The sequence below is a fragment of the Macadamia integrifolia genome, chromosome 9 (assembly GCF_013358625.1).
Source record: "Macadamia integrifolia cultivar HAES 741 chromosome 9, SCU_Mint_v3, whole genome shotgun sequence".
NCBI classification, from domain to species: Eukaryota; Viridiplantae; Streptophyta; class Magnoliopsida; order Proteales; family Proteaceae; genus Macadamia; species Macadamia integrifolia.
In genome coordinates this window covers 13,840,125-13,863,369 of record NC_056565.1, presented here as the reverse complement: position 1 = coordinate 13,863,369, position 23,245 = coordinate 13,840,125, and the positions used below count along the sequence as shown (strand labels likewise).

Genomic DNA, 23,245 nt, shown 5'->3' with positions numbered 1-23,245 from the left:
GCATTAGTGGTGGGCCTTGGCCCTTGAGTCTATTGACCAAACATCCGGCACCTGAGTTATAATTGGATTTGGGGCTAAGGACATGGTTAGCACTAATCTTTAAAATTAATTAAACTAATAGCGAGAGAACCTTGCCGGTCAGTTAATCGCTGGAAGACCTTTCTCATCACCGTCGATTTCATTGACCACATGCGACTCGCATGGAAACCATCTCCTGCAATGAAATAATCCGATCAAGAATCGAGTCCATAGAAAGATCAATCATAACAACCACCTGCGTTCCACGCAACCTCCAAGCCTTCGACTTCCCCCACAGGCCACAACAGACGAAGAAGAAGAAGAAGAAAGAGATACGCATGACCTTTACCTAACACAGCTTCTCGTGTTGGCCATGTTCGCGAAGCGCCTCTTGCAGAAGGCACTGCATGCTTCCCAGGTGCTTCCTTTCTCTCTCCATGGATAACGATTTCATCATCTTCGGCTACGAGACGATTTTTTTTGTGGTCATTCTCATGATGATGACTCAAAGATATTCCTTTTCGATTCATAAATACGATGGATGCTATTTCCTTTGTTTGATAGGGTTTTTTTTTTTTCTCTTCCCTACTCCATCTTTCATCTTGGATGATTGATTGAATTAGGAAAAAAGAATGGAAGTTCTGTTTTGGGTGTATTGATCGACTTTAAATTTCCATCCTGAGCTACATTTCCATGTCTTGTTAGCTGATGTCGTGATTCTGTTCTTTTTTTTTACCTAAAGAACAGTTAGGAGGAACATGACGAAAATGTGGATGATTAAGAACTCTTTATAAGCAATTATGTTGGTTAGGGGGTAATTATGTAAAAAGGGGGAAAGAAACAATGATCATTAATTCATTATTGCCGTTGAATGTGACTTTCTACCTGAAACATTTCAAGGGTGACATGAATTCATTTCCAACCAGAGTAATATTCCATCTGATTATGGATTCCAGGATTGGAATTAGTTTTCAAATTCTGTGTGACATGAATTCATTTCCAACCAGAGTAATATTCCATCTGATTATGGATTCCAGGATTGGAATTAGTTTTCAAATTCTGTATGAATGGAAGGAAATGCATAGACATCTGTCTGTTCCGATGGTATTAGCATACTTAGTTATTGACTTGGATGTTCAGACACTTTTGACAGACATGGAACTTGCCACTGTAAAGTAGATTTGAGGAGCCATTATCATCATTACCATCTTAAACCTTAAAACCAAGTGAACTGGTACATGTCCTTCCGCTTGTTACCATCATTTTCATATGTCAAACAATGTCCTATTCTGTATATGGTAAAAATTAGCTTTTCCTCTGTATTTTTTTTTCGTGGGGAAGGGGATCAGAAGAAGCAAAATATCTATGAAACATTGTCATTATGTACAACAAAATATGTCCAAAGACACCCATACCTTACTAAAAGATATGTATACATTGTTTTGTGATGCTGTGAGGAATTTGTTTGTATAAATTAATTAACATCTCTAAGATGTCCTTGTTTGGTTGAGTTTTAAAAAAGAGCCCTAGGGCCCTGAACTATAAAACAGGACAATGCAATCACATCTAATGAAACATTTACATTTATGTGGCGATCCAAGGAATACGAAAGCCGATCTTTAATATCTTTGATGGGTGGTGGGTGGGGTGAGGGGGGGAAGGTGAAAATGCCTAATGCATTAGGGTATTTTTTCCCCCGTGGGGCATGTTAGAAGTGTTTTTTTGTTTTATTTCCTAATGATTCTCTTGATTAGGGTTGACAAGTGTGGCTCTAAATAGAGTTGAATGGTAAAGTAGGATCCGTGTAGCATACCACATTTAGTTGGGATAAGGGTTAGCTAGTCGAGTTAAGTTTATCTTTTCTTAACTATTATTTTCTCTTTCTCATCACCCAAAGAACTTACTATACTTTATTTGTCAGAAAAGCTGTGAAATGATAATTCCTTTTTCTTGTAATCTCTAAACTCCCACTATATGGCCTTTTTCCTTGTAATTCTAAACTCTCTCCAAGCCCCTTGAAACCATTTTTTCTTGCTCCAGTTTCCACTTAATCCCCAATTTTCATGTCTAACTTCCTTCATTCTAAAATTGTGGGCTTACTTGAATCAAAACCCTAGCTAACCTGTATCAGGTTACAAGCTGGTCTGTGGTTTGCAGGAGCTACATTATTTATTCCTGGCCAAGTGCATTTAAGCACTATTTTTGAGTCATCATTTCAACAAAAAGCTCCTGTTGTTTTTTCTTATCCTAACTAAGTTGGCTTGGCTACATGGATCCTTAGCCTCCAATCAGTTCTATTCAAGGTCTACTTGATACAAGGCCTTAGCTATGCTTGTCTTTTCTCACCACTTCTCCCAGAGTCGTTTCTGGTATGATCCTGGCTCTTTTAGCTCATTTAATCTGAAATCCTGAATCAAAATATCAAATAACTCCTCCATACTAGATCATCTAAAGGCCTACGTTGAACATGGTCGTGCCACATCCAACGAAATTCTTGTAGCTTATCATGCATTGGAGCTACACCCGAATCAGCTCTAATTTGATCATTGCTTATTTTACTCTTCCTAGTTTTGCCACACATCCATCTCAGCATCTTCATCTCAACTACGCTGAGTTTATCTATTTGATGTTTCTTAACTGTCTAACATTCCACACCATACATGATAGCCAGCCGTATGATCGTCCTATAAAAATTTTCCTAAGTTTTAAAGGAAGATGTTGATCACACAACACTCTGGACGCACCTCGCTACTTCTTCCATCCTAATTTTATTTTCTGTGAAACACCATCCTACATATCACCCTCTATTTATGATTGAGCGTTAATACCCAAATAATCATTTTGCGGAATTTCCTTCTCACCTATTTTCACCACCTTATCCAACATAGTGTAACTAGAGTTACACAACATATACTCCATCTTTGTTCTTTTTATCTTAAAATCTTTTTATTCTAAGGTTGATCTCCTTAACTCCAACTTGGCATTAATCTGTGATTTTGTCTTATTCACCAAAGTATCAAATAATATCATCAACAGAAAGCATATACCAAGGAACCTAATCTTGAATGCCCTTGGTTAAATCATCTATGATAAGCGCAAACAAATAAAAGTTAAAGCTGATCCTTGATGTAACTCAATTGTGATTGGGAATTCACAATCTTGACCCTCACAATTCTTACACTATTCACCTCACCATTATACATATCTTTAAGACTTTAACTACTAAAATACTTCTCTTCTCCAGCACTTGCTAGATTAACTCTCTAAGGACTTTGTCATAAGATTTTTGTAGGTTAAAAAAACCATATGGAGATCCCTCTTGCAATCTATAAATCTTTCTAGGAGTCTCCAAGTAAGTAAATAGCTTTTGTCGTGGATCTTTGTGGCATAAAACCAAATTGGTTATGCGTAATAGTAGTTTCTTGTCTCAGTTGAGTTTTAGTAACTTTCTCCCATAATTTCATAGCGGGACTCATTAGTTTCTTATCTCAGGGCATTATTTCTTTACATGATTATTTGGAAAATTATCTTGTACCACCCCTATTTTTAAACTTTATATTATATATCGCCCTAATTTGCTAATAATATTGGGTGCATTTCTTATTTTGAAAACAAAATTACACTTAAATCCATTCTGTTGGATGAAAAGCGTTACTCGAGGTAGAGTGTGTAAATACCGGATGCATAGGTTGAGTCATTCGCTAAACAACTATTTTGTTGGGCGATCAACCAGGTGCTCCTACCCAACTGGACTAATGAATGCCAACTGGAAGATTAGTACGTTTTTTTATTTTCGAAAAGGCAAGTTTACCCTTCCTCAAGGGTAAACTTACTATTTTACCCATTCCATGTAAAAACCCCCAAATGAATAGATTGAAACATTGAATCACAGGTTTAGGGTTTCTTTGCTCTGAGAACAGCGACGATCACCTGAGGATTCACTCTTCCTTCTCTCTGAAATCACACTCAGCACAAAGATGGCTACATTCTTGTGGTTCATTTTCTTTCTCCTCTCTTTTGCAACTGCTTCTGTTTCCTTGATTGAATGATGAGTTGGTAGTGGTGTTTTGGTGGCACTGATTTGGGTTTTGAGCTATGGTGTTCATTTCGTTAACTGTATGATTTGGGAAATAGCCTTGAGGCAATTGGATGCGTTTGGAGATTACTCATGCTTTTGATTTCTCAAAGTTTTAATATTTATGATGTTTTAACTCCTTGCAAGTAAAAGTAAATAAGTGAAATCTAAGTTCTTGCCTTCTTGGATTCAACCTAATTGCTGGGTTTTCAACCCTAGGTGTGACCTGTGCCTGGTAGTTTTAGGCTGCTGCCTATTGTGGTTAGATTAGTTAGCTGGGCTGTTCCTTTCTTGTGTTGGGTAGTATTGAAGGTATGATGGTCTGTTATATGCATTGTTTGCTTGCTATTCAGTCAGATTACATAAACTGTCATTAGTTCTAAAGTCAGTGCCCGTTTGGAGTTATATGGAGGTCCTGCATGTGTTTAGCTAAGATGTCACCTAACCTCTGTTTCTTCTCTTTCCTTCTCCTTCTTACCGGAATCTTTGAGTCCAAGAGGAAATAGCCTGCCATGATTGAAGATTGGTATCTCTCCTTAGCTCCTTTCAGCAATACAAGATTTTTCTTAGAAATTAAGGAAAAAAACCCTCTTTGGATGTGTTCTTGGAGAACTCGATCTCCGTGCACCCATCTTCATGGGTTTAGGATGTGAACCGACTCATGGGCTTCCTTGAGTTTTATCAGCTTGGATCCTCATGAAGGAGTGAACTGGACTTATTTAAGTTTTGGATTTGATTTTGGTTAGAGATTTCTGGTAGTTTAGCACACTTGGATGTCGATCTAGTTTGAGATTTTGGTTTGAGATTTCTGATTGAATGATGGGTTAGTGGTTCTGGATTTGATTTTCTGTAGTTTCAGGTGTTGATTGTTGTTAGGGCTTAAAAGTCTGGTCTTTGAAAGTAAAAGAGGGGAAAATGATGAGAAATAGGCTTTAGTTCAAAATTCGTTCCAGGGTCAAAAGAGTCTTTTCCATTTCTAAACTAACGGTGTTAGGATTTAGGGGTACGTTAGATGTTTTGGGCAAATTAGGGTGGTATGTTATATGATGGTTAAAAATAGGGGTGGTACAAGATAATTTTCGTAATTATTTTCGGTAAACTATAGTAGGGGTTTTGTTTGTCTACACTAGTTTTACTGATATCAGAAAATTAGATATACTAAGGAAAAAATTGGTGTTTGGCTTGGCTAATATTTAATATGAACCCTTTATCACTGATATGCTTTCTGAAAACGTGGTATTTTTTTGGGGGGAAGGGGGGGGGGGGAGGAGGTTTAAATGCTGCATCACTAGTATTAGGCAGATCAAGGAATTTCTTTTCTTGAATTGTAGTTGGAATCTGACATTTCCCTGATATGAATGCTGGAAAACTGAAGCAGTTTCCCATCCAAATGGTCTTATCTTTCTGCTTTGGAATTAGCAGGAATTTATTATAGAATAAGATAAGGCATCATGTGTGGACTAAAAGATTTCTGCATTGAAGGAATTATTTGTCTATTATCATCTTACCTACCGCTTAACCATTAATAGCATTATCTTATGTTGACAACCTTCTTCTCATGTTTTCTCAACGTTGACATGATTGTTAATTAGGTGTCTTTATTTATATTTTCTGTTTGCCTCCTCCCACCTGATAATAATTTTTAGCTTTTCAATCTGTACCCTTTTTTTTCTTTTGGTGGGGGGATTATGATCGTCTTGTTTTATTAATTGTTTAGTTTTTAATATGTATAATGGCATGTTCTTGAAGTCCTTTGTGAGGACAGTATTGTTTCCTTTATGACATGGTCCAGGTTGTGAAACTCTGATAATTGTCTTTTCCTGCCTTTCTTTTAGTTGATGGTAAAACATTGTTCTTTTTCTTAATTCTTATATACACTAAGATGCACGTTATATATGCTAATATACTTCTGTGTTAATTTAAAAAAAAATCATTGAATCCAGAGTAACATGGAACATAGAAGTGTGACATCCACGGACTTGGATCCCCGCATTGCTCTACACTATGGCATCCCATCTACTGCATCAGTTCTTGCTTTTGACCCCATCCAACGCATTTTGGCCGTTGGAACACTGTAAGTTAAATGCTATTTCTTAATTCTTTATTCAGTGGCTAGTTTATGTGACTTTAATTGGCAGTTACAGAACCTGGGTCAGGAAAGTGTTGAACCAGATTGGTTGCACATTCAATCTTCTTTGGTAAAGAAGATGTGGTGAGCCCAATTTGTGGCCATACAAACATGGGTCTAGCTGAGAGATCTTAACCAACCGGCTGACCTGGTATTTTGCCATTTCTGAATAACTGTTCAGATTTTTCAGCTTGGGCTTCAATTGCTAGATTAGGGATTTTGCATTTGCCATTTCATAGTTATTATCTTCCTGGATAGAAGACAAAACATCATGGCTTTTCAATTACCAGCAGCAGCTGCTAAGGATTGCTGAGACTCTGAGAACAAGCAAACATAATTCTTTTTTCAACTGTTATACCCCTATAAAGGAGCACTTGACTAGCCCTATATGCTGATCTGAGTCGGTGATCTGGTTTTATATGATTTCTCTCGAATCTGGATATTTTATTGTGTTGATCCTGTTTTGGTACTGGTTTTCTCATCTAAATCTGAACTACCTTGCATCTTCCTTAAGTGATTAAACTCCATCCTTCACTAAAAATGACTTCAAAAACTAGAAAGAAGAAATCCTGATTTGAATGTAAAAATTAGATTGCTGCCCAAACAAGTGATATGATCCGTTGCTTTGGAGCCTGTGGTAGATGATCACTTGTAGACTTCTGGTCCTTCCTCTTTATTTTTCCAAAGTGTAAAAATGAGCATTCCTTGGAATTGTAAGACTGTGATGCCATATTCCCTCTATTTAATCCTCTCGTGGTGTGGAATGTATTTGATATCCCCATGCAAGGAAGAGCTTGGGCAATAGACCTGGATGTTCCTGTATCAGCTGGACATTAGCTTCGAGAGGCTGAACATTTCTCACTCGCTTTCCAGATCTTGTGAAGAAATAGTTATTTCTGTAGCAGTCAGCCTTACTTGCATTTCTTTTGTTTTGTTTTTTGCCTATCTGGCTTGTATCTATTTTTCTCTCTGTCATCTCTTTAATAAAATCTGATCTTTCACTATGAAAAAAAAAAAAAAATTCCTCTACTGTCGTTAGATCCTTTCCAATAATTGATTCGCACTTTCCATGAAAAACCATATGTGTATTTGGTCATGGGGCTTCATCCCTAGATAAGATGACAAGGGCCTACAACATTTCATATTTGGCAAGCAGGCATATGATGCTGTTCTCTGGTTTGATGTTGGCCCTATCCAACTTTGGATGGGGGAAAATATTATTGGCCAATAATTGGAAGAATAATCACAATTATTGATTGATAAAATTAGTAAGCTCCATTTCCCCTTCAATAAGATTATCCCCACCATTTAATTTGATTATCGTGTTGCTTGTTCTTCATTTGCTGTCTAATGAAAGAATTTAGTGATTTTTCGTCTTTTGATGAGAGGATTTCAGAGGTGATGATTGAGTGTTGCAAATGAGGTCAAATTGATTTGAGAGCCCTCCCTCCTTTTTTTGAGTAATGAAATTATTAAAGCTTAAAGCATTAACCAAATACACAAGATTATGTAGTTTGTAACTTACTGCAATACCATAAAAGGGGCAATATCTGGCCCTTCATGGTATTTTACTCTTCTAATGATTGGAACACTAATTTTTTTTGTTTTCTGTCATTGATTTTTCTTATTCTTCCTCTTAACTGCAGGGATGGTAGGATAAAAATTATTGGTGGTGATAATATTGAAGGCCTTCTCATGTCACCAAAGCAGTTGTCCTACAAACATTTAGAGGTTTGTCAGTTTAAGGGGAAAATTATTTTAGACTGCAAGCTTTCCTGACTTTTTTCGTTTCAGGAACTCTTTACTTATTCTATGATAAATATTTACATTTTAGCGGTATCAAAATTTCTACAATGTGTTGGGATGTGCTAAGCTACAAAGCACGTACATATTTCCTTTGCTGTCTAGTTCTGTTAAAATGATAATGTGTATGTACTTTTGAAACCTGAATCTGAAATTATCTGTAAAATTAAGTGAACTCGAAACTTAGGCTGCGTTTGGTAGAAACCTTTTTCCGTTCTATGGGAACAAAAAAACAGAATAAAGCATTTGGTGTCAACATGGTGTTTTCCGGTTTTATTGGAACGAAAAGGGGAAAAAAAAAAAAAACGCTGGAGACACAGAATGATGGAACAACAAAACCTCGTTCCGTCATTTCGGTTTCGTTCCAAATACAAAACAAGTGAACAATTAGGGTAATCGTTCCTGAAACAGGTTTACCAAACACCATTTTTTTTTTTTTAAACGGCATTTTGACACAGAAACTGAAAATTCTGTTTTTGACATGAAACGTTGTTTCTGGAACTGAATGACTACCAAATGCATCTCCTCAGGTAGTCAAAAAATAAATGTAAGTACAGGATTGATCAACCTGATTTTCCTGGCATCTTAATTTAGCAATTTATTAAATGTTTGGTTCAGTTAATAATGTAGGATCATGTTGAATAACTGTAATGCAGTAGGCATTTCCAAAAATGTTGATAGTCTTGTTTTCTCATTTAAGTGAAAAAAAAATTGTGTCTATTTGCATCCTTTTCTTCAGATAGAATTTATCTCATAAATTTTCCACTCTATTGTCTTTTTGGCAGTTTCTAGACAATCAAGGTTTTCTAGTGGGTGTCTCTAACGATAATGATATTCAGGTACTTGATTTTAATAATCTATGTCCTTGTGAAACAAGGGTTTAGTGCTTTTAATTTTCTATTTTTTCTGTTTGGTTTTTATTTGTGTAGAAGTGTCGATCAAACCATTAAAGACAGGCATTAAAGTAGTACAAACAAAATGAAAAGGAAGAAAGCATAGAGACCCTCTATCAATTTTCAACTAGATAATAATGTTGAATGTCTTACCATTAGTTTTAATATGTTTTTTGATTTGGCAGGTTTGGGATCTGGAACAAAGATGTATAGCTTGTTGTTTTCCCTGGGGCTCCAATATAACTGCCTTTTCCGTGATTTATGGCACCCAATTCATGTATAAATTATACTACTGGCATAAGATAGTTCACTGGATTGTCTTTTAGTCAGCTTCTAATTGGCTGGAAATGGAAGCATACTTGGTACAGATAGCATAACATATTTTCTGTTCACAAACAGGTATGTTGGAGACGAGCATGGGTTGATGTCTGTATTGAAGTACGATGCGGAAGAAGGAAAGCTTTTGCAGTTGCCCTATCATATTCCTGCAAATTCTATTGCTGGTAGTTTATCCTTTTTTCTGTGTAACTAATGCTTATCTCTGTACTTCAGATTAATTTGTTTATGTTCTGCTTAGAAAAAAAATTGTTATGCTCTTACCCTGTTTGCTTCTGAAAATGTTCCTATTTTCTGGGGAAATTTATCATTTCAAATGGAACCTTTTTATTTTTATTTATTTATTTATTTTTATAAATGTTAAAGGTAAACCAATGCAACTTATCTTAAACAAAGTCTCCTATAGATGTGGAATAATATTAGGTGGATGGAGATATTTTGTGCATATTTTGTTTTCTGATCCAATTTGGAAAGAAATGTAACTGGCAGTAAAAGAGGGCACCGTCTTTTGCCACGTACATCATGCCTCTAAACCAGGATCGAGCAAATTATTTAATTAAATTAATAAAATTTAAGGGAACTGAATATTTCATATTTCTCTCTGCTTCCCCTGCCCCCTTCACTCTTTCATTGCGTCTCTGGACAGGAGAGAGTTTCAACTTTTTAGTGAATGATACACCTGATTTATTTATTTTATATTTATTTATTTTTTACTTTAATATTTAAATGTAGTTGAACTATGGTAGTAGAAATTGTAGCTCGAGAATGTTTTAACAAGTTGAATAGTTTTCAAAGTAATGCTTTAACATTTCGTTGCTCTGCTGTTACCATTGTCCATCAACATCCCAAATCATTCTGCCATTCATGAAACCTGTCTGCAGAATAAAGTCAAATCAGATATAAACTAACAAGAATGAACCAGGAACTTCTTTAGCTGATCACTACTTTTTAAGTAATAAAATAATCATAATACAATACGACTGGCTCCTTTAGCTCCTTCAATCTGAATAAAATCACCTCTATATATTGGAGCATCTAAAGTCCTCATTGAACATGGCCATGCCACCTCAAACGACTTTCTCATAGCTTATCATGTGTCAGAGCTACTACCAAATCAGCTATAATATGATCATTACTTATTTTATTCTTTTCTTGGTTTTGCCACACATCCATCTCAACATCCTCATTTCAGCTACACCGAGTTTATTTATATGATGCTTATTAACTACCCAACATTCTGCGCCAGACATCATAGCCGGTTGTATGATTCTCCTCTAAAAATTTCTTTCAAGTTTTAAAGGAATATGCCGATGATACAACACTCCGGATGCACCTCTCCACTCTATTCATCATATTTTGATTCTCTGTGAAACATCATCCTTTATATCACCTTCTTGATTTATGATTGAGCCTAGATAATAATCATTTTGTGGATTCTCCCTGATCAATTTTCATCACCTATTATCTGTCCTAGTGTAACTAAAGTTACACACCATTTACTCTGTCTTTGTTCTACTTATCTTAAAACCTTTTGATTCTAATGTTGATTTCCATCAAACTTGGAGCTAATACCTACATTTGTCTCATCCACCCTTACAATATCATCAGCAAAAAGCATGCATTAAGGAACCTCATCTTGAATGTATTTGGTTAAATCATCAGTCATCTATGATAAGCATAAATAGATATAGGCTTAAAGATGATCCTTATTAACCCAATTGTAATTGGAAATCACTAGCTTGACCCCCCCCCAAGATGGAAATCCGAATTCAACCACAGAAACCACTTTTTGTTGGCGGTACACAATTACCATCTTATATATCTTCCCTTCGCAACGCTAATAAGAACTTCGGGGAACCCTTGCTCCGATCCCCAGAACGAGATGTAGGCCTCACGGATGCGCCCCTTACTAATATAAAGGCAAGCACACAGATAAAAAAAAAAGGATTTGGATTGAAGGAACATGAAACCGTTGGTCTACAATCAACTAGCACTCAAATGGGGGCTCATCCATTGCTTCTTCTCGTCGGCTTGTATTAGCGTGTGCTTTATTGCAGGTAGTCATTCCCTCCATTCTTTTAGTCTTCTCAAGGTACTTGAATCTTCAGTCGCGGTCATGTCTCACCCCCACTTCCTATGTGCTTCAGATCGCCAGTCTTCACGAATTTGAACTAGGAATTTTGCACCAACGCTTCCTATACTAGTATATAGGTTTCCTACTAACATAAGCACTATCACAGGAGACGCATGACCTATTGAAAAAACCAAACTTCCATAAATTTTATAGGGATTCCATCACGTGCCACTAGCAAGCCAGCCTTCTGAAATAAAGATTGGTCTATCCACATTTTCCATTTCCCTCTCCCAGATCTGCATGGATTACATAGTGGATTCCTCCCTATCGATTGACATAGCTGAAAGAAGGAAATGCGGATAAAATACGGGATTGGCGACTAGGAAAGGTGGTACTAAAGCTTTGCGGTCAGAGGCCGGCTACGTTCTGGGATCTTCTTGCTCGGATTTCACCTCTTTGATTTGCAACACAAGCCCTTTGATGTAGATAAGTCACTTGGGCTTATTTTATTGCAAATAAGCCTTGAGTTGTGTTATGTATGTGTTGGGCTTTTAATCCTATGGGTTTTCTTTGAAATTGACCACTTTAATGAGCCTAAAATATGGGTTGAAAGTAGAAAAACGGGATTTATATTTAGTGTTTTTATTTAAGTTGTTTTAATTCAATAAAGGCCCATTGGGCCCATCGAGTGTAATGTCCTATAAGGACTATTAGTTAGTCAGTCCTACTCCATGTTGGAGTTAGAAGTCTAGCCCTAGTTCTATTCGAAGTTCTAGTTGTAGTAGGAGTGTCTAGTCCTATTTGTAAACCAGCTCCTAGTCAAGGTATGATTGTAATTCTGTCCTCTTTAAATAGAGGAGCCTATGCACTGATATTTCTTAGATTTGAATGAATGAATTATTGAGTGATTACTCTTTAGCTAAAAAAGTTGTCATTGAGAGGTGAGATGCCTAAACCTTTGAGGGGTGCGATACCCAAAACCTAAAGGGTGAGATACCCATTCCTTTATTCTCTTTCACCCTTCTCAACCCCCCATCAGTTCTATTATTCTTTTCTATTTTATTTTCTGTTCCTAATTATTGTTGCTGTGAGATTTCCAAGAGAGAGTTTTCAGATCTGTCAAACCCTATTAAATTAAAATCGACCAGCAAAGGAACTCCAGGTTTGAAGTCCAATCGATCTCCAATATCTCCTTCATCTGAAGTCTGATCTCCTTGGTCTTGCTAGGGGCCGTTCCACGTCATTAGTGGATCAATCGATCCATCTTGGAAGAACCATTCAAGGCTACCAGCTGCTATCCCTGCAGAATTCTGGCAAATTCTTTCTCCTAGGTCAGAAAATAAGATAGTTCATAACTTTACAACCAGCCATCAGAAGTTCTTCAAACTTGGGGGTTTTTGTACCCTCCTTGGGCCCTACAATCGATCAAATTTGTAGCTCAATTGGAGCCCTACAGACCTGGCCGCACCTCTCTCTGTCCAGCCATATTGCAGGTCTTTCTCTCTCCTATTGGGTTGGGTTTTCGGCTGGTTTTGCTCCCGTATTGGTATTATACCCTTGGGGGTTTATTTGATGGTCTTATTTCCTTGTTTCCTGGTCCTATTTGTATTGTTTGGGGTTATAAACTGCTGGGGTAGTTTCTTGTAATCTACTCCTGCATTACCCTTCCAGAAGGGTAAGGAACTGACTTTCCTTGTCCCTACAGTCAAGCTGCAAGCTGGAACCTTAAAGCTAACCCCACTATGAGAGACTATCTGACTTCTTATACTAACCCCAAGATGATGAGTGCGAGAAATTGGAACACACACTAGTCACCATACTTGAGACACTTCTCTTCTTTAGTACTTGCTAGCTCAACTCTCTAAGAGTCTAGGGACTCTGTCATATACTTTTTTAGGTCAATAAACACCACATGAAAATCCTTCTTGCAATCTCTAAATCTTTCTGTGAGTCTGCTAAGTAAGTAAATAGCTTCTATCGTGCATCTCCTTGGCATAAAATGAAATTGGTTCTCCATAATAGTACTTTTTTGTCTCAGGTTAGTATCAATAACTCTCTTCCACAATTTCATAATATGATGCATTAGTTTTATGCCCCTATAGTTATTGAAGCTTTGAATATCACCTTCATTAATTTTATGCTTTTATAGTTGTTGCAGCTCTGAATATCACCTCCATTTATCTGGAATTTTGGTTAGCCAAGATACAACATAAATTCCTAAGCTCTTCCACACTTCTATTGGGACCCCATTTGGACCTGTGCCTATCCTACTTTCATCCATCTTAAAGCTTTTTTTACTTTAGGCACCCAAATTTTATTTTATTTTATTTTTATGTTTTTGTGTTTTTGTTTTTTATCTATGATATGTGGTGTCTTGGTAGGTAATACATCCTATAGTTGTCAAGCATTGCCTTGGCATCTAGACACCTTGGATGCCGTGTCTAGGCCCCCACCAATGCCTTGGGTCGCCTAGACGTCACGACAACTATGATGCAACCTTCTGGGATGCGATTACTCGAAATGTCTTCATTTAGTTGGCTGTAGAAATAATCTTTCTATCTCTTCTTAATATCCTAATCCCTTATTAATACTTTACCATCTTCACTTTTCAAACATCTAACATGGTCAAATTCTCTGCTCTTTCTTTCCCTTATTAGCTCATTTTAGCTATCTTATAAGTAGCTTTTCCCCCTTTGTGCTCAGATTATAATAAAGATTTTCATATTTCATCACCCTTCTTCTCCCATAATCTTCTTAGCTTCATTTCTGTCAAGATTATACCTTTTTAGATCATCTATGTCCTTACTCCTTTATCCTGTCTTAAACTAGCTTTCTTAGCCTTGATGGCTGCTTGAACGTTATCATCCACCACCATGCCTCTCTAGAGGAATGACATTTTCCTCAAGGGTGCGTAAGCACTAATTATATTGACAACCTCTTTCTCCAACACAAGCTTGATGGATATAATCCTATCACCAAATCTTTAACATCCACCGCATCATTCTGTAAATCTTTATCCACTACTATGCCCACTCCACTTATATTACTTTTTCCCCTCGTATGCGATAGTTTCAAGTCATCTAACTCCTTAGTTTTCTTACCCTTCCTTTTATCTAGTCTCTTGAATACATGCTATGCTAATCATTTTTTTTTTTGCTCATAACATCTATTAATTCTAGAATCTAGACTCTTACCCATTAAAGATCCTAGGGTGTCCAATGTAAGTGACGCACCGCGTTGGCGCCCGGATGTGGTGACAATTAGGCAAGGGTTCTCGCACCATGGACGAGTGCGGATAAAGAAGCTAGTCCAAAACTGTAGGATTAGATCATAATACTATGAGAAGGTTTTTGATGAATACAAGTACTGTCTATTTACTACAACTTGTAACCAACTGTTTGCTGAGTAATTAGCAGTTGTATGGATTTGAATGGAAATCAATGCAGAAATCTTCTTAAGTTGCTGTTATTTTAAGTTCCTGGCTGGCAGATGATGATGCTGATTTTGTCCATATGCTTTCGTGGTTTGATTCTACTTGCATTAGCAAAACATTATTTAAGGCATATGTTTATTTGTCTTGATGCTCAAATTTTTCTCCTATAAATGGTTGTAAGATGAAATATTTCCATTAAATGATATCAAATGAACTTTTATTGAATTTAAAATAATCCTGCAACTCTGGTTTGTTTGAGTGTCTATTTGACACCAATTTTTTCTTCTTCTTTCTTTTACAGAAGCAGCTGGGATTTCTTTGCCTAATCATCAATCCATTGTTGGAATTCTTCCCCAACCTTGTACTTCTGGGAATAGGCAAGATATAAGAAGTGCCGAAATTTCAGCTATTTGGTTTTCTGGTTTGAATGATAATGTAATTAGTTAAGGTTTTGTGGTCATAGTTTATTGACTTCATCTGGAATGTCTCTCCATTCATTTTAGAGGTCTACCGATTGTTAATGATCAACTTGACAGTTGACACTAAAAAAGTACTAATGTAAATGTACTGTGTACATATCTAGATTTCTTCTACTAGCCATTTCTCATATTTACAGTGGTGCAACTACATTGTCAGCATCTGTTAGTTTTTTAGTACCAGTGTGTTGTTCTGTCAGAACTCTATATATAGAAATGTGGTGAAAATTAATTACATAATCAGGTCTGTTAGTTTCCCACCTTCAGGGCATATTATGAGATATTTTTGTAGGCTGAAATGTGGTGAACATTAATTAAATAATCAGCAGTAGCTTACAATTTTTTATTTTTTTTACTTTCTCATCCATGATTATAGCCATCAAGGAATAAGAAAATTATCACCGTCAAATGACTGTGATGAGTCAGATATGTGTTTGCAAATTATGGTCATATGATCTAATCTACTGATTGATTATGTTATAACTTGGGTTTTGTTTATGTGGATATCATTATTGATCATTACTAACATGCCTATCAGGCTGTCCTGAAGGTAAAAATTTTGAATTTTTTGGGTTCTTAAAGTATATAGAACTAGGAGGATGTTACATGAGGAATATGCATTTATATTGGTATGGTAGTGGGGGCTGGGATTAACTCGGTCTATTTTGGATCTTTAGTTTTACATCTCTTTCTCATGGCTTGTACAGTATGATAAAGACCTGCTGGTTTTTCCTTCTGAATAATTTCATTTAATTATCAAAATAAGTTAAAATCGTATGATTTTTTTTAATGAAATTACTGGTAAATGGTTACTAGCCTGAACATTTTATTTACTGTGGGATTTCTGTAGTTCTTGAAATCTTTGGATTTATTGAGTGCACATCCTTTATCACATGGCATAAAATCAGCTGTCATATGAGAGTAGGACATGAATGATGATTGCAATGCTTTAACTTTCCTAAAAGTTATTATACCCTATAGGATTTCTAAGAATTATTGTTCATCTGCAGAGTTCTGATTGCATATGAAAATGGGTTGATTATTCTCTGGGATGTTTCTGAGGGTCGGGTTGTTCTTGTTAGAGGCTATAAGGATCTCCAGTTGAAGGAATCTTCAAGTGGAGTGAGTAATGAACCTCCAGATGATGCATCCAACAATGAAGAAGAAGAGAAAGAGATAAGCTCTCTTTGTTGGGCATCTTCCAATGGATCCATTCTTGCCGTGGGATATGTAGATGGAGATATAATGTTATGGAATACATCAAATACTTCTACCAAAGGCCCACAACCTGGAGCATCACCTAATAATGTTTTCAAGCTACAACTATCCTCTGCGAAGAGAAGAATCCCTGTGATTGTCTTACACTGGTCTGCAAATAGATCACAGGGTCATCATGGAGGGCAACTTTTTATCTATGGTGGTGATGAAATAGGATCTGAAGAAGTTTTGACGGTGGTCTTCTTTTCCCTTGTCACCTAATTTAGCTGTTGAATGTTCTGATTTTAAGGTTTAATAATCTGCATTTTGTTGGAACCAACCTGTCTTTTACTAATTTGCTGTATGCACTGTGTTTATTTCTTCTATGTTAATGCTTTCTGTTAGATATTTTTACTCAAGGAAATAGTTTAAGCTGCTGACATCTTTTAGATACCATCTTAAATCAGTAGATTAGACCATTTATTCAAGTAATCACTTCAAAGGAGGCCTGACATTTGAATTGTAAGCAACACAAAAATGTTGCGTGATGTGCATACCTTCTTTCTCAGTATGAAATAGTGGATAGGCAGTAGTAACAATGCGCTTATGTTTTCTTTTGAGATTTGAAGGCAGTATGTATGTCTCCATTTCCTAGGAATTGATTGATCTTGAGCTTAGTGCTCCAAATATTTTTTCTGTTTGCAAACTCCTACTTTTTGGAGCACAAAGTCAGCTGTTTGGAAGGTAGCTGTCTCTCAACACATCCAAGAATCAGGGAGCATGGCTAATTTTCTGATTCATGCTCCCTTGAGGATTGCTTCCATGCCTACTTTTGGAGTGCAAAATCAGCTGTTTAGGTCCTTTAGGAGGGAATTGCGTCTGAAACAGTCACAAAATCAGGCTGCATGGTTCATAAAGAAATTTTATTCTAAAGCAATAGAAGTGGTTCGTTTTCCATTTCATGCTTCCCGGAGCATTACTTTAAAAGTTTTTTCCACTGTCCCTTTAAATGGTCCTCCATTCAGTTGTTACTTGTTACAATATCCCTTCCCTTTCATTCATAATCTCTCTTCTTAAATAGATCCAAACTCCAAGCCTCCCCCCCCCCCCCCCCCCTTGGCCCCTGCCCAGGGGCAAGTACTGTCACCTTCACACTTGAGGTATCTAGTTCTTCATTTTTACTTGAAAAGAAAGTTATTACACATTAGGCATGACATTAATTTTTAGGCTAGTAATCCAAGTTACTATTCGTTCATAGCTAGACGGCTAAAGATTTGCACAGGTTACTTTTATTTTCCAAACACCCTTATTGTCAAGGTGGTTTATGTAATTTACTACTTACAATTCAAATCAATCCTCCATCCATGCATGCCCACGAACTGGAGGTCCCCTGGAGGCCTGGACTATGCACTATGCACCAAATCCAAGCAACTATTTCTTAGCAGTTAACGCTTGTAGTTGTAAGTTCGAACCATGTTATATAACAAAAAAAAAAAAAAAAAAATGAAGCATGGTTGAGAAAGAAAATACATGTTAGGAGTTAGGACCTGACTTTCTTTGGCTTGATATGTGAAGATGTTACTACATTTTCTCAGCAATTCCTGTCATATGATTCATTCTTTCATGTTTCTATGTTGATCATAATTCATTATCAATAACTGAGCTGTTAAGTCGATATCACCTAAGGAAATTACCAAACACTAAAGAACAATCTCTTGCATGGCTTTACTTTTTCAGGACCAAGCATAGGAAAGGGTGAACTACCACTTATTTGCCACTCTTTGTTTATTTTAATTTAGTATTGGAAAGGTGCCATTCATATTTATTTCTTTCCCCCCTCCTCTGTTACAGGTCCTGAATCTTGACTGGTCCTCTGGGATAGAGACTTTAAAATGTGTCAATCGTGTGGACCTTTCACTTAATGGCTCTTTTGCAGACATGATTTTAATACCACATGCTGGGGCAACAGAGAATAACTACACAGCTGCCTTATTCATTTTGACAAACCCTGGACAATTGCATGTATATGATGATTCTTTCTTATCTGCATTGGCTTCTCAGCAAGAGAAAACGCCTTCTATTCCCTCCGTGCAATTTCCTTCAGTGATACCTACTATAGATCCATACATGACTCTGGCAAAACTGAGTTTCTTAGCTGGGGGCACAAACTCGTCAAAGGTTGTCTCAGAGGTATTGCATTTTATTATGTGCAGGAAATTCCAAAATTTGATATAATTTCACCCCCATTCATTGATTTTGGTTCTGTTTCTTTGAGTAGATGTTTTCAGCCATGAAAACTGGAGTGAAATCTACCCTAACTTCCTGTAATAAGTGGGCTTTGACGGGTGGTGTTCCCAGCCACTTGTCCTTTTCTGAAGTCAATGGAGCTGTAAAAATATATATAGCTGGTTATCAAGATGGATCTGTTCGAGTATGGGATGCTACATATCCAGTCCTATCGCTTATACTTGTTTTAGATGGCGAGGTTAGAGCTTCTTTACAACCAATTTATATGATCATTTCAGAATTTAAGAAATGCATGCCTCTCTTTCATCATGATTATGTTCATCAAAAGCACTGCTTAACTGATTTGGGAATGTCGTATGTGCTATGTGGAATAACATATATAATCTGAAATTGGCAGGTTCAGGGTATTAAAGTGGCTGGTGCAGGTGCTTCAGTATCAGCATTGGACTTCTGTTCTCTGAGTTCAACTTTAGCTGTTGGAAATGAATGTGGTCTGGTTAGAACAATTCTTTGAGTAGCTACTTCTTTGACCCTTGGGTGAATTTTATGCTATACTGATTATTTGTATTTTCGCTTCTATGAACATATGTAGGTTCGTGTCTATAAGCTCAACACCAGTTCCACTGAGACGGGCTTTCACTTTGTGACAGAAACTAAACATGAAGGTGCTGTCTTTGCGGTGTTAATTACATTATTCAGTATCAGCAAAACTATTTTTGCCAAATAGATGAATGAAATATTGCTAGAGATCATCTTTATTGACTAGCTAGGGACAACTGGCAACTGATATAAATAGTAGATGGTTGATTGTTCTTGTACTTGATTGGCACACTAAGGATTCATTCTAATCGTAGTTGTCAGTTGCCACGACATCTAAGCAGCCAAGACGTTGGAGGGGGCCTAGATGCAAGGCAAAACCAACAAGATGACCAAGGGATCCAAGGCGGCACCTTGACAACTATAATCTAATGTTCATAAATATAATACAAGCTCTGTTCTGGAAATTTTCAAATTATTTATAATTTAAAATACAACTTTGCATTCACAACGAGGTTATTGTAATAACGTCTTGAGACGTTGCTTTAAAGCTTGAAATTGATTTCAGCTTTCTTTTTCTTTGTAGTTGCAGATGCTAAGTCTTTTTATGGATATCTACTTATCATAAATGATAAGTTTTGCTTCCTGTCTTGGAATTCATTTCTGAGATCCATCTTACTATTAATTAATAGTTAATGCCTTAATTCTCTTTATTGATGATAAACATATTGTTTCCTTCTCGTTTTAAATTCTTGATAAGTTTGATGTTGTGAAACTGTTCCACAGTTCACACAATGCATCAAGAGAAGGGGCTTCAATCTACAGCTGTGTTTTCCTTCATTGATTCTTCTGTTCAAACCCTGAAATTTGCAAAATCTGGAGCTGAACTTGCTGTTGGATTTGAGTGTGGTCGGGTTGGTATCATCCACCCAGTGGCTTGCTTTATATCTTCTTTAGAGTTGTTAACTGGTCATTTTGATTAAATTATTGATAAAGATCCACTGTTTGTTGCCCTCATTTCAGGTTGCTGTATTTGATATGTCTTCAATTTCTCTCAAGTTTCTTACGAACTGTGTATCTGACTCTAGTTCAGCTGTCATTTCTGTGACTATGAAAGCATTTTCGGATATTCAAAGCCTAATATTAAACAGCCCAAAGAAATCAGGACCTGAAAATCCAAATGATCCTACTGAAGATGTTGTTTTAGTTCTAACCAGGAATGCACACATTTTGGTTATTGATGGTGCGAGTGGTAATTTGATCAGCTCTTTGCCATTGCGTGTGAAGGAGTCAACTGCCATTTCCATGTATGTCATAGGCAAGTGATATTTTCTTCCAGAAAATAACCATGTGTTTGTGTATCAATCTTAACTTATCTTCTGTAATCATATGTTTCTGTATTGAAGTTGCATTTATGATTTATACATTTCTGGGACTTTTTCTACTCCAGAGGGCAGCAATTCAGTCTCCGAAGCTTCCCATGAAAAGCATCCACAGCATCAGTCCCATGAAATTACTGTTCAGAATGATTCTGCACCCTCCAATACTAGCAGTGGAATTAAACCAGAAGAAGTTGAACTTCAAACTTCTAGTGAAATTACAAGTTCAGGGGAGAAGTTATTGGATTCAATTGTTGTGCTTTGTTGTGAAGACACTGTTCGATTATACTCATTAAAATCTGTGATCCAGGTACATCATTTTTTTTTTTTTTTGGGAATTGAGTGTGGTTTCTTCAGACAAACATGTCTAGGGAGGTATCTGTTGACAACCTCCCTTGGGTGCTTCCGTCTGCCATATGTTAGGTTAGTCTCTGCTCAAATTATGTGGCCAAGTTGTCCACTTCGCTCAACTCATGTCTAAGTTTCATCCTAAAGTGGTAAACCATATGTTGCACAATCTCACAACCGAGCAAAAAATGTTTCCCTATTAACAGCTCAGTTCTTGTCTAGATTTGGATGACCAGTGTTACAAGGGTAAAAGGTTTCAATACCCTGTGGGCCAAATGATTGAGTTTGGCTTTGAAATTTGATAGATGGCCAGTCGCATGGTCTCTCCTATCTATCAACTGTTAGAATTGTCACATCGGTCCTCCATTGATTTGGTAGCTGAAAATGTAAGGGAGAAAATCCACTTGATGGTGGACCATAAGGTTGAGATGGAGCATGAAATTTGACATGTAGACATTTCAAGGGATGCTCTTATCCAATGGTCGGATTGACCACATCAGCCCTCCACATTGCAGAAATATAATGCATGTCAAGAGAGAGCACTTAACATGCTCATCTGGAGAGCCCTTTACATTTTGGTTTTATTATGTGTTATTAATACGGCCAATTAAAGTAACTTGTTTCTATACTAGGGGAAAAAGAAGTCCATTCGTAAAGTGAATCTTGGTAAACCTTGCTGTTGGGCTACAACTTTCAAGAAAGATGAGAAAGTGAAAGGATTGATCTTATTCTATCAGACTGGAGCCATCGAAATAAGGTAAAGGTTGTAATGGTGCTGTGTCCCCCACCCCCCCAAAAAAAAAAAAAAAAACTCCCCGGATTGCTTAGTTTGCACATGACAGTCGTGACCTAGTGGCATAAACTGTTTTCTTTATTTTAGAATATGAGATATAATAGATACTAAATTTTATTTTAAATTAGTATGAAAGGTTATTCAGCTTTGGTACTTGCCTGAGCGGTAAATTGGTAATTTACTACATGTTCTTGATCTTTGTCTTTGGGCAGGTCTTTGCCAGATTTAGAAGTGGTGGGAGAAAACTCTTTAATGTCAATTCTGAGGTGGAGCTTCAAGACAAATATGGACAAGATGATGAGTTCTTATGATAATGGGCAGATTGCACTGGTTGATATCTTTCTTTCTGTCTTCATAAAGCTCAGCTATTATGCTTTTTACCCATCCTTTGCCTCGATTTTTTCTCTATTTTATTATTGCTGCATCTTTGCTTTTCAGCCTTTCCAGTTCTGATCCACTAGTGTTTTTTAAATTGTTGTTAGGAACTTAGGATATTACAAAATCATAATTGCAATATTGGATAAATATTATTTGTAAATGTAGATTAAAGTTCTTGTAAAGAAAACTTCTAAATGCACATTAACGGTATTGTGTTTCACTTTGGTCTGGCCCAAAAAGTGCTGAAATAAATCATTATGGAAAGTTGATCCAGGGTAACACTTCATGGTTATCAGCCTTTGTCTGGGTATAGCCCATTCTGGTGTTCGGATTTCAACTGTTTGGACATAAGCTGATATGGTCAAACCTGGATTTTTTTTGTTAGCTATATATTTTAAGTAAAACGATAAATGTGCAAAACGTCTTTTGTGCAGCCATTAAGTGCTCGGTAATACCTTGTTCTTTCTTCTGATTGATAACAACATAGAAATAGTTTTACTGCGTAAAAAGGGGAAAAGAAGTACTTCAAGTCTTCAACAAGACACCAGATAGACAAATATCCGACAGAAGGGAATAAAAAGACCTTTGAACCTCCAAGCACCCAAGCAACCCAGAGTCCAGAATACCCTCCATATCAAACCCCCAGTGGCCTACCTTCCAGCACCAAAACATAAACACTCTAACCAGAACTTCGCAAGAATTCTTCTACCAAAGAGAATCTTCTTAAATTTTGAACCATCCTTTTCCCAATCAACTAAATCGACTTCTTCATTCATCCCTAAATAGTCCTGAATCTCAGGCTGTCTGAAGAAGTTATCCCAAGCAATTTTTTCAGTAGTGCTGGGGTTTTATCTTTGTAGATTTACTGGCCTTGTATTTAGGGAGGGCAACAGCTAGATGCCACAACTTTCTTGAGGCAACAGTGAGAACATGTAGTAAGATGCTTATTCTTCTTTCTAAGAGGTATAGTATTCAATTTTCTTTCCCCCTAAAAGTAATCTTTATTTGTATGATATGACTTGCAAACCCAAGTTGAATAGGTCAGCCTTCCAAAATGTCCAGATTGATACTAATCCATCTGGGTTGAATGGTTCAGAGTGGCTTTACCAGAAGGAACATATACCAAAAAA

General features: G+C 36.7%; 1 protein-coding gene across 3 annotated transcripts in view; it reads left to right on the top strand.

Annotated features, from left to right (window-relative positions):
- Positions 1-194: 194 nt before the first annotated feature.
- Positions 195-23,245, top strand: part of LOC122088875 — a 26,667-nt gene continuing 3,616 nt past the window's right edge. The window contains exons 1-17 of one of the 3 annotated variants that reach the window (XM_042658234.1): positions 195-436; positions 6,037-6,167; positions 7,868-7,952; positions 8,810-8,863; positions 9,103-9,194; positions 9,317-9,420; positions 15,062-15,137; positions 16,247-16,688; positions 18,285-18,623; positions 18,712-18,918; positions 19,078-19,176; positions 19,273-19,345; positions 20,004-20,131; positions 20,241-20,535; positions 20,668-20,906; positions 21,577-21,701; positions 21,950-22,067. In XM_042658234.1, the coding sequence (XP_042514168.1) occupies positions 392-436; positions 6,037-6,167; positions 7,868-7,952; positions 8,810-8,863; positions 9,103-9,194; positions 9,317-9,420; positions 15,062-15,137; positions 16,247-16,688; positions 18,285-18,623; positions 18,712-18,918; positions 19,078-19,176; positions 19,273-19,345; positions 20,004-20,131; positions 20,241-20,535; positions 20,668-20,906; positions 21,577-21,701; positions 21,950-22,067 (2,652 nt within the window). In that variant the 5' untranslated portion in view covers positions 195-391. Of the gene's footprint in view, positions 437-459; positions 579-6,036; positions 6,168-7,867; positions 7,953-8,809; positions 8,864-9,102; positions 9,195-9,316; positions 9,421-15,061; positions 15,138-16,246; positions 16,689-18,284; positions 18,624-18,711; positions 18,919-19,077; positions 19,177-19,272; positions 19,346-20,003; positions 20,132-20,240; positions 20,536-20,667; positions 20,907-21,576; positions 21,702-21,949; positions 22,068-23,245 lie in introns of those variants that run through there. The other 2 variants (XM_042658233.1, XM_042658232.1) reach the window with 2 other exon arrangements.